This window comes from Populus trichocarpa, chromosome 2 (genome assembly GCF_000002775.5).
Source record: "Populus trichocarpa isolate Nisqually-1 chromosome 2, P.trichocarpa_v4.1, whole genome shotgun sequence".
NCBI lineage: Eukaryota > Viridiplantae > Streptophyta > Magnoliopsida > Malpighiales > Salicaceae > Populus > Populus trichocarpa.
Genome location: NC_037286.2, coordinates 3,754,171 through 3,765,877, shown reverse-complemented (window position 1 = coordinate 3,765,877; position 11,707 = coordinate 3,754,171). Strand labels below are relative to the sequence as shown.

Below are 11,707 nucleotides of genomic sequence, written 5' to 3'. Positions count from 1 at the left end.
TACCTGCTCCTGGGCTTGCAGGATGTCCAGTGGGCCGTGGGGAATAGTCGTGGTGCGCGTAAGCTGGCCCGGACACCCCACGTAAATCAAAAAAAAAAAAAAAAAAAAAAGAAAAAAGAAACACGTGTCACTAAACTATCAGCGAGTGAATTTGTTTTCTTACATCAGCGCGTATCCAGGTCTGGTCTGGCTGGCATACACGAGTCTATAAAGTCAGGGACCCAAACGAAAAATTGAACCAGAACACCAACCAAACAACCCTCTATCTAGAAGATCCCCCCCCCGGTCTTTAGTAATCTCACCTTCTCTTTCTCCATATTGCTGAACCGTAAGAATAGATTTCCAAAATACAAACCTCAAGTTTTGTCGATCAAGTTCAGGGAGTAAGGCAGAAAATCTGATCTGGTAAACAAGGAGAAGAGCTGTCGAATTGGAAAAGAGATTCTGCATGAGCTGGTTGGGAAAACTGGGTTATTATCTCGTGTCGTCGAACTCAAACCATTTCATAACGTGTCTTTTGAGATTTATTCTTCATTACTCTCCTCAATTACCTCCTTCCCTTTTTAATTTCCAAAATAAATCAATTGAACCTTTATTATTACTCCTTATTAGCAGTAATCTTAATTTCTTCCTTTTAAATCCCACTAATCCTAACTTTAACCCCATTCCACCATCATCTTTCAACGATCATGGATTCTGGATTCAAGAGTAATCGCCCTCAGTTACGTAGAGGTTCGTCCTTCCCTTTTTCACCATCTGAATTCTATTTTTTTATCCTTTTTTTTATCTGGTTATGGTTGGTTCGTTTTGCCCGTGGGCCCCACTAGTGGGCAGTGCTCGTGTTTGGGGATGCGTGATTTTTAGTAGTTTTGATAATTTTATTAATTATTAGTTTTAATTGTAATTACAATTACAGTGGCAATGAATGATTGATCAGTTATTAATCTTGGCTTTGTATTGGCATTAATGTAACATGAACAGGTTTATGTTACTCAAACGAGGGGAGGGGGCAAGCAAGATCTCCGTCAGTGATAGTGATAGGCGGTGGAATTGCCGGAGTGGCAGCCGCACGTGCCTTGCATGACGCTTCATTCCAGGTTGTCTTGTTAGAATCAAGAGACAGGCTTGGTGGTCGAGTTCATACCGATTTCTCTTTTGGTTTTCCTGTCGACCTCGGCGCATCTTGGTAGCACTAGCACTAGCAGTAGTGATAAATATTATCGTTGTTTTTATGGTAGATTTTATCATTAATTTTAGTTTTCAAAAATTAGAAAATGGGATTGATTGTGGTTCCAGGTTGCATGGGGTGTGCAAAGAGAATCCGTTGGCACCGTTGATTGGGAGGTTAGGACTACCCCTGTATCGTACCAGTGGTGATAACTCTGTCTTGTATGACCATGATCTTGAAAGGTAATTAGTTAATTGATACAAGATAGTATTTTTTGCTTTTATTTCTTATTTGTTTTGCATTTGTCATGTAAGCTGTTTCGGAAGTTCATTTTATTATAACTAAAACAGCTAGCATGATTACAATTCGGTAGCGTGATTTAGTCATAAATGATGAATACCTGCCTGATCCTTTTGAAGTAGTGATGTAGAAAGATAGTTTAGGGTGTTCCTTATCTCCCAAGATGCTATCTGTTTATTTTTTTTACCTGTTGCTGTGTCCTATTAAGAGAAATCAATTGATTGGGTTCAGTTTAAACTTTGGTTGATTTTTTTTTAATCATTTTTTTGACATTTTCTTAATTCTTAGTAACGTCTCTTAAATTTTCTTTTTGCTGGTACTTTGAATACCAGTTTGAGTTTCTTTTGTTTAAATTTTATATTTTCTGTGCAGCTATGCACTGTTTGATATGGATGGGAACCAAGTTCCACAAGAATTGGTCACCAAAGTTGGCGAAGCATTTGAGAATATCTTAAAGGAGGCATGCATTTCTTCTTTTCTTTTCTCACCTCTTCTTTCTACACTTCCTAATATTATAACATTATTGGACCGTGTTAGCTTAATCAATCCTTTTCTCTTTGACTGAGGCTTATTGTATCTTGAGTTTTTTTTCTTAATTGATCTTTGGAGGTTTTTCTGGCATAGAACCCTTGAAGAGGATGGTGTTCTTTGCGATTGTGAAATTATTTCCATCGCTTCAACACAAGCCTGTTCTGTTTGTGTCATGGGCGTTTCTGAGTTGCTGTTCCTCCTTGAGTGCAGACAGATAAAGTAAGACTTGAAAACAATGAAGACATGTCTATACTCCGTGCTTTCTCAATTGTTTTTGAAAGAAGACCAGATTTAAGGTCATATTCCCATAATGACATATCGGAATAGTCATTTCTTGTAATGTAATTTGTATGTTTCTTGACCAGGAAATTTTGGTTTAATAAAGTTGCTTTTGACATACAGGTTGGAGGGGCTTGCCCTTAAGGTGCTTCAGTGGTATTTATGCAGAATGGAAGGATGGTTTGCTGCTGATTCTGAGACAATATCACTTAAATGCTGGGATCAGGTAATTTTTCACTTATCAAGAATGTCATTATTCAGAATCCTGAGCATCATCACTTTTCATTATCATCTCACTTCCACATATTTGTGATAGCACCAAATAAGAGTATGGTACTTGTAGACTCTTAGATTTATGGCAGACCCGAATTTTAACTATTAAAATGCAATATTGTTTTTTCTTTTTGAAGATCGGAAAATGACATGCATTTACTGGTCTTCTTATAGACTCTCGTACATTGATGACATTAACACTTAGCAGTTATGTAGAGCAGAAGTAGGTTGTAGAATATAGTTGTTTGGGTTGAACATGACAGGGTGAACTTAAATGTTCAATTTCATTGACACCAGACCTGGAATTTTACTGCATTGTACATTCCCACATTTTATCCAAAATTAACTTGGGAATATGAAACCTAAGGTATTATTACTTACTTAAGCCTGCACAAAACATTGGATTGGTTTGTGGAGAAATGGTTTATTCTATACTCAATTGATTTGGAAACTTTCACTCGCACGACCAAATCCTTATTCTTTTTTTAGATATTTGCTTTTCAGGCTAGAACTAGTAGTAGTCTTTTTTACTTCTTGGTAGTAGAGTTGACCATCAATTATGTCTTGACATGCTACTATATGCATCATCTTTTGTAGGAAGAACTGCTCCCTGGAGGTCATGGGCTTATGGTGAGGGGCTACCTTCCTGTTATAAACACTCTTGCCAAAGGTCTTGACATTCGCTTGAGCCACAGGTATGAGTTGATAGTAATATAGCCATTTCTTGTTTGCCCTGTGTTATGCTCTAGTTTGTACACACTTGCCAGCACAATGCATCTGCTTATTTTTTTCTAGCGAGTACATCTCAATCCCTATCATTTTTTAGGGTGAAAAAAATAGTAAGGCGTTATAATGGAGTGAAGGTAACAGTGGAAGATGGGAGCACATTTATGGCCGATGCTGCTGTTGTTGCTGTTCCTCTTGGTGTGCTGAAATCCAAGACCATAACTTTTGAACCTGAACTTCCGGATTGGAAGGAAAAAGCCATCAAGGACCTTGGAGTTGGGATTGAGAATAAGATTGTGTTGAACTTTGACCATGTGTTCTGGCCAAATGTAGAGTTCTTGGGTGTGGTTGCAGAGACATCTTATGGCTGCAGCTACTTCCTGAATCTTCACAAGGCAACTGGTCACCCTGTCCTTGTTTATATGCCTGCAGGGAAGCTGGCCAGGGACATTGAGAAAATGTCTGATGAAGCTGCTGCTAATTTTGCTTTTACACAACTCAAGAAGATCCTTCCTGATGCATCTGCACCGGTAATCTGAGTTCCACATGCTTGCATTTCTTCTTCATGGAATTATGATATTCTCTGAGAATTTGAACTTGCTGCCCTGGGCTTATTATAGAGCTCATGAAATAATATTCATTTTTCTCGAATATGCAGATTAAGTATCTTGTTTCTCGGTGGGGCTCAGATATCAACTCACTTGGTTCTTATAGCTATGATACAGTAGGCAAATCCCATGATCTGTATGAGAGGCTAAGGATCCCAATAGATAACCTATTCTTTGCAGGAGAGGCTACAAGCATTAGCTACCCAGGGTCAGTGCATGGTGCGTTCTCGACTGGATTGATGGCCGCAGAAGCTTGCAGGATGCGTGTTCTGGAGCGTTATGGAGAGTTGGACATATTTCAGCCAGTCATGGGCGAGGAGGCAACGGTGTCTGTCCCGCTCTTGATCTCCCGAATGTAAATTTCTGGGTGACCTGCTTTATTAGATGCGATAATTCTTGTGTGTGTAAACATGGCAACTGGCTAACACATGACCTTTTGGATTGGAGATTGTCGTCAAAAATCAATCCGTCATCGTTGATGGCTGTGTTGTCCCCTTCTATGTATACTGGCTGTTATCTATGTACAAGCATAAACAAGAAGAATCTTGTCCTGTTGTTTAGTGGCACTTGCCTCCATGGAAGTCTTTGTGTGAGATGTTATTCCAAGTGCTTCCCACTCGCTTGGTGGGAAGGGCTCTTAGTTTGCATAATTATTTAAATAAAAAGGGTCGGTTTTTATCTCTTTTATTATTTTATTACTATTATAGCAAATGAAAAGCAGTTTCAAATTCAATTAATTAATCGTTAAACTAGGATATGGAGTGCGTTGTTGACATTGACGCCTCTGTTAAAACATGATGATAGTATGTAGCATGTGAATTATTTGATTTTAATTATCATTACAATAAAATCTTATTAAAAAGATATGCAAATGTCATAAATCAAAAGCACAAAAAATAAACAATAAATAAATAAATTCAACTAACCCAAGAAAAGAAAGAGATTGATTGTTAACAAAATATTATAAATTAAGAGCACAAAAATATGTAATAATCAATTTAAATTTATTTTTTTAGATTTTTTGTGAAAGTATCATAGATACTTTCATATCACATAACATAATAGATGAAAGAGAAATATTAATTGTTGAAAAAACTACTGTTAACATATTAGATTAAAGTATATCATAAATAAAAAACCATAAAAATAATAAATTTGAATTCAGAAAAATATAAAAAACATTAATTTGTGGGAAATTGTGTGCTATATAATAAATATGATCAATTTTTTAACAAATATTATTACATCTTACATTTTAAGAAAGTGTAAAATATTTGGATCACCTTCGAAACAACAGGGTATCTCTGTGTTCCTCCCTCGTTGTCCCACTAGCCAAGGCTGCGAAAGAATATTGCCATACTCTTGAGTGGCATGGTTTAGCTAGTGTAAAGATGACAGGGATAGCAATACCATGAAATTGCATTCCATGGTGGACATGATGCCTAACAAACACAGTTACTTTTTAACAAATCTTATTATTATTATTATTATTTAAAAACCGTGCCAAATCTCCCATCTTCCGTTTAGCCAGAGACTCCAATCATTTACCACAGCATGCTGGTGGTGAAGTGGGAAACCATGTCAAGATTACCTCGCTTGAACTACTCAGTAAATGCCAATGATACAACAAGAGATGTAATACCTAAAAAAGGATATAGAATCTTCCAAGATATCAAGAATCTTAAAAAGAATTCACTGTTGTACAAATTGAAGGATGAAAAGGTAACTTTTACTGTGAATTTTCTTCTAATTTGAAGGGGAAAAAAGAAGCAATATACAATTGATACATGATAAACTATTTGAATCTGTAATTATCTTTCAAAAACCATTGCTCACTTTAAAAACCATACATTTACACAGCTGAGTGTTCATCCATGCTTCAATCCTTTCCTCGTCTTCTAAACTTCCTGCGTTCCGTTAAGCAACCTAGCCCCCTCATCGCTCCTCTCTGGCCCCTTTTCATGATCAAAGGAATAGAGGATTAAAAATTAGGAAAATATCCAACATAGTGAAAGGAACATATTTGCAAAACCGTTTCAAGATTTGACATTGGTGACAATTACTCATGTACTGCAACAATCCCACACAAAGTAATTTCAAACCTTAAGTGAAACCAGTCAAAGAATAGAACTGAAGTTTTCAATGGGATCAGATTCTTCAAGCATGGAGGCTGCTTGGAAGCAGTCTGCGGCATCAGCTATCCGTCCATCAACTCTATGAATTATCCCCAGGTAATACCAAGCCATTCGGTTGGTAGGTTCTATCTTCAAGGCATCTGAGAGTATGCTTCTTGCAACAGGCAATGCATTGGAGTCCCTCTTGGATAACAAGGCACCAATCAGTATCTTGCAACGCACAAATGATGGGTCTAATAAAAGAGCATTAATATAAGCAGACATGGCTTCTTCAACTTGTCCACGTCCTTGGAGCATAACACCTGGCAGAATCACACAAGATAAGCATTTTAATTTGAGGCCGCTGTGCTTGACAAAACACCATGAGCATATAAATTCTTATTCTGTTTTTGAGAAACCAACCAGCAAATGGATGCTGTATGCTTACCGATAACTAAAGCACAATATAATAGATATCAAACGGCATATGCTTAATAACAATAAATGGAACGACCAAGTTCATTACTATTGATCACATAGTAATGGGCTTTGACATGCATTCATGCACATTCAAGAGAACTCTGAATTTATTTGCATACCACCTACTCACGAGAGAGCAAGTAAACTTCAGTCAATAAAAATATTTTATGCTTATTCGAATTTCTCGAAAGTGAATGCAAATGAATTTTCACATTAAAAATAAGTGATAAAATACAATGATTGGGGTGCATCAAGAAGACAGGATGCTCCACATAATTATAGCGATTTTTCTCGAGGCTAAGCTTTTAAAAGCAATCCTTCAGAGAAACTGCATCCTGATCTCTTCAAGTTGCTCTATTCATCTTAATTCAATACAACCTACTAATTTTAAACTCCATTTCTTAAAGTCCTTAACGGTAAGAAGACTGCCCTTGCACGCAGATGGCTTTTTTCTAGTGTTCTGGCCTTTCCCCAAGTGCACACAACCAGATTCAAATACACAAAACCTAGAATGAATTTTCATTTTCTATAATTTTAAGCAACGTTGAATATAAAAGAAAGTATTGCAATATTGAATACAAAAGAAAGTATTAAAATTTATTCATGCAGTGACTAGAGTTTCAGATCTTGCCTTCTGTGTAAAGAACTTCTGCAGAGTACTGTTTCAACTCTCTGGCTTTTCCCAGACACACCTCCATGTCCTTCCAATGTGAAAGCCGAGAATACAAATCAGCTAGGCCATGCCAAACTTCATATTCATTCACTCTATCATCCCCAGCCTGTCATGGAAAGAAAAAAAGGATAAAGATGAATTTAAAATAAGTAAACAGGCTGAATTGTGATAACACTGTACCCTAAAAGCAATTTCTGAGCTAAATTTCATGATGCAACAGTACAAGATCACAAGATGATTATGTGGGTGTGAAAAAAGAAGCAGCTTACCTGAGAAACACTTCTAAGAGGACCAAAAGACTTCCTTTGTGCTTGAACCAATGCAAGAAGGTAGCGGTAAGTTTCAATTGCATCCATGGGCAGAGACTGGGAGGTCTTCAATTTTGCTTTCAGCCTAAGCAATGGTCCTTGCTCCCATTTTGCAGTCTCGTCCAAAGCAGCATCAATTACCACCTCAGCCTCTGAGAATCGCTGCTGAGCAGACAAAATCTGAGCAAGTAACCTCCAGCCTTTTAGCAAAGAGCCACCAGTTGCATCAATGAACCGCTTTGCATAGCGCAGAGCAGTATTCAAATTCCGTTGCTCTGCATACAGCATTCCCAACTCAAAAAGCAGATCAGGATTGTTTTTCTCCAAAGATATTGCAGCATCCAATAATTTCAAGGCTTCAGACTGAAGACGGGACCTTTCAAAATCAGATGGAGAAGTAGTAGCCTGCTTTCCCGAACAAAGACCTAGCATTCGAATGGCCACACCTTTTAGATGCTCATTGCGCCCTTGAGCATTAGTAATAGCTCTTTGTGCATATCCCACACCCTCTGCGGCAAGATGACAATCTTCGCTGCAGATCTTGGCAGCCAACAAGAGTGCAATGAGATCATCAGGTTGTTCATGTTTGTGTAGAGACTTCCTCAAAAGGTTTAAAGCTGCTTTGTTCTGTCCTACTGCACTGTAACAAAGAGCTAAAGTATTCCAACGGTCAACACGATGAAACACCCCGGGCATGATCTCCTCAAGTTCCTTCGCCAAAACAAAAGTTTGGCCACATAGAGATAGTGCAAATGTAAGGTGCTCCAAAACTGATGGGTCCCATACAATCTTACCAAGGTAAAATTTCCTAACAAGAATCATCAAGAGTAAAATTGCCTCTTCCAGATTGTGTTTAGGAACATAGGAACCATCAACCTGTGCAGCTAAGCTGGGTGGACCAGCCTCCACTCCACTGTGCATCAAAAACACTGCAAATGCTTTTTGAATCCTTGAACAGTTATCATCGTCAAGGTTCCATTGACTAAGGAGAGCACGTCTGTAAGCTGACATTGCTTCATGATAGCAACCCGCCTGCTTCCAGAGCTCTGGAAGGAGCTCTACAGCTTGACGAACAGTATCTTGCAATCTGTTGTCTACTTGCACATCAGGTATGCCCTGATGGAATATCTTCTCCACAGCATCAAGCACCCTTTTACATTCATGAGCAGCATCTGCAAGATACCACAAAGCAGGGTTCAAAAGAAAATGGGGCATCCAAAGGTACAAAGTCAGTAAGCCAACAGTCATTATTAATCATTGGAAGATCAGCCTACCATTTAACCTCCCAAGCTTTTGAAGAGATTTTGCTTTTAAGTATATTGCTTCAAGCACCAGGCTAGCAGAATGCTGTGATACTGCATGCTGTGAGTCACCACGAGAACGACCCTTCCTAGAAGGCTGTTTTTCAGAAAAGGATGGTTGCAGTCGCTGTATAGCAACCTGGAGATCAATGCCGTCAAACACATGAAGGGCTGCTTCTACATTTCCTCGTTGATACTCCAACCTTCCAAGAAGGGCTCTTGCTTCCTGCCAAGTTTCATAAACACAGACCATCATATTGCATCTGCACCTCTATTATTTACAAAGTTTGAAAAAAATGTCATTATGCTGCTTCATTTTATATCAATTAATGTATTTCAACATGTAAATATCAGTGATAATTGGTAGGTTGAAAAATCCATTAACAGTTCAATTTTAAGCAAAATAAATTCGAACAGAATCATTTCGCAGGTGTGGAATCTAAATACAAAAGGATTATTGACAACCTACAGGTTTAATGGCAAAAGTACTAGTAAAATCTATGAAAATTTTATATACAAACAACAATGTTAGAGTTGGAATAGACTGAGCAATCTGACCCTGTATCATATCTGTGTTCTGCTTATTTTGCATAGAAAAACAGTTTAAAATACAATAGCAACATCAAGATTAGCATGCAGCATAACATAAAAGGCACATGCAGTTGGTCACAGTAAACACATACGATAACAGTGAAGTTTCCATGGAGGAATAGCACATTAAGTTGAAAAAAATAACGCCTGAAAGAAAGAGTTCCAAAATCAGAGAAATCAATAGAATTGAAAATGAAAGTCACAAGGTATGAGCAATCTGTTCTGGAAAATATGAGAAGAATAATTGACATTTTACCCAAACTCCTAAAATTATAGGGAAAAATGGGCCATAAAGAGCACACTTACAGGGGGGGAAAAAGGAATATATTTGTCAACAGAAACAACACGAGTGGTATTTGAAGGTATAATAGAAATGGTAAAAAGCACATGGGTCCCGGGGGATGACGATTTTTTAGAGAGAAATGAGTATCTTTAAAACTAAGTGCAAGAGCTATCATCCTTGTGCCAAAGCCAGTAGGTTCAGCAGAATCAACTACTTTGAAATAGAAACCTTCATGGAAGTACTTAACAGGTAAAGATTAGCCTTCTGAAAAAGTCCATTCTCTGGAATACCCCTGTAGATACCAAAATTACTCATTACCTGAGTAATAGATCATTCATGTCTTTCGTTTCTTAAACATTATTTAAATGCATGAGAAATGACACTGGGTGAAGTAGGAAGATCAAACATCATTCCCAACACATTCAACCTCAATCTTGAAAAAGAAAAATAATAAAAAGAGCTTTAATTTATGAAGCTATTTAATACACTCTTCCCTTTAGTTAAATTACACAAGCTAAAGAAAAGAATAATCCAATCATTCATTCCGATAACAATAAATTAATAACAGCACCTTAAGATTAAAATTAAGGACTCAACCTCAAAATTTAGCGATAACCCTTCACGTAAGGAAGACTCTGCCTCTTGAATATTTCCCTCATCAAGCTTTGCTTCAACTTCACTAGTTTTCATGCAAATCCCATTTGCCCAAACTTCTCGAGAAGGTGTCTGATCCTCATACTCACTGGAATCAGCAGATTGGCTCCTTACCATCTCTGCTCCCTATCCCTTTTCTTCATAAATTTCACCCCTTTATATCTCTTCAATACCCAAAAAACTTTCCTAAAGAATCAATGCCTGCTGCAAACAAAATACAAAATGCACCTCATTCATTCACTTTAAACCGAAAACAACAATAATAGATTACAAAACAAACAGTGAAGAAATGCCAAAACAGAGAAAAAAAGGAAGCAACAGTGAACCAAAAAAAGAAGAAATTTAGGATCTTTAAATGGAAGCGATTGTTTCTTTCCTTGGGACCCCACACCATCAAATCCAAAGATTCAAACTTTAGACAATTCCTATCATTCTCGCACCACATTTTCCTTCCCGTCATCAGAACCTCAATCTTTAAGTCATATTCACATAAACAAACAAAAAACATTAAAAAAAATGAAATGAAAATGTGAATATTTAGATCCAAATTCATTCAAATAAGTGACAAAAACACACCCTTCGGATTTTTTGTATTTATAGCCAACGAAAAAAGGATCAAAGAAATCATCAATCGACATCATTGTTGTGGGGTCCTAAAGCCTACTCAAAAGTTCCAAGCAAGGACATTCCACGCCGATATCCACTCTTTCCTTCACAAAAAAACAAGGATGACAGGAACTGACCTGCGAATTTGAGCAATGAGGAAGAGAAAATTAAGGTCGAATGTGACCGGAGACTGGTTGAACCGATTGTAGATCAACGGCAACGACAATGTAGAGAAACAGACAGACGGACAGAGCGAGAGATGTTGGATCTGAATTTTTTGAAAGCAATTTAATTAAGAAAAATAAATTCTTATTATTTTTTTTTTGGTGTTATATTTGACAGGAGAGACAGAGGAATAACGTTAATTAAAGTGTAAAATCGTATTTTGCGGAGTATTCGGATCCGTCCCCGTGGTCCACTCCATTTCCATGATTGTCATTTTCTTTTTTATCTTTTTTTCCTTAGAGATAAAATTATCCTATGGGTTAACATTAGGCGACTAAAAAAGAAATTTAATCACTATGAAGAACATATTTAATTCTTGTTCAATATAGGAAGGGGTAAGTTTTTCTTCTGAGGCAAAAAAATCCGGTATGGTTCTAAGGTAGTGACATGGTAAGTGGTAACAATAACTGTAGTAAAAACATTATTACCGTTAATTGAAATAATTTAATCAGTTCAATGCATATGGATTACGTGGAGGAAAACAAATACTTTTTCTTTTTTTACACTTTTAATGATTCCTGTTTTCCTGTGGTAGCTTTTGTTCATAATTATCACTGTTCGAGAATTCAGTTATTGTTTTTAAAGTT

General features: G+C 37.2%; 2 protein-coding genes across 3 annotated transcripts; one reads left to right on the top strand and one right to left on the bottom strand.

Moving 5' to 3' along the window:
• The first annotated feature begins 231 nt into the window (after positions 1 to 231).
• Positions 232 to 4,567, top strand: LOC7468715 (polyamine oxidase 2). The gene is made up of 9 exons (XM_024595566.2): positions 232 to 732; positions 982 to 1,186; positions 1,297 to 1,410; positions 1,841 to 1,928; positions 2,210 to 2,295; positions 2,402 to 2,504; positions 3,149 to 3,246; positions 3,378 to 3,807; positions 3,936 to 4,567. Exons 1-9 carry the CDS (start codon positions 690 to 692, stop codon positions 4,242 to 4,244), a joined length of 1,476 nt encoding a protein of 491 aa, XP_024451334.1. The 5' UTR covers positions 232 to 689; the 3' UTR covers positions 4,245 to 4,567.
• Positions 4,568 to 5,521: 954 nt separating this feature from the next.
• On the bottom strand, positions 5,522 to 11,267 carry LOC7468714 (protein NPG1). Of its 2 annotated transcripts, none has more exons than XM_024596266.2 (7): positions 11,033 to 11,267; positions 10,233 to 10,493; positions 8,735 to 8,987; positions 7,422 to 8,632; positions 7,111 to 7,258; positions 5,988 to 6,322; positions 5,522 to 5,840 (listed from the first exon to the last, which is right to left on the bottom strand). In XM_024596266.2, exons 2-6 carry the CDS (start codon positions 10,404 to 10,406, stop codon positions 6,003 to 6,005), a joined length of 2,106 nt encoding a protein of 701 aa, XP_024452034.1. In that variant the 5' UTR covers positions 10,407 to 10,493; positions 11,033 to 11,267; the 3' UTR covers positions 5,522 to 5,840; positions 5,988 to 6,002. The 2 variants fall into 2 exon arrangements, with proteins under 2 accessions (XP_024452034.1, XP_024452033.1); XM_024596265.2 differs by having other exon boundaries at positions 10,233 to 10,490.
• Between the last annotated feature and the right edge of the window lie 440 nt (positions 11,268 to 11,707).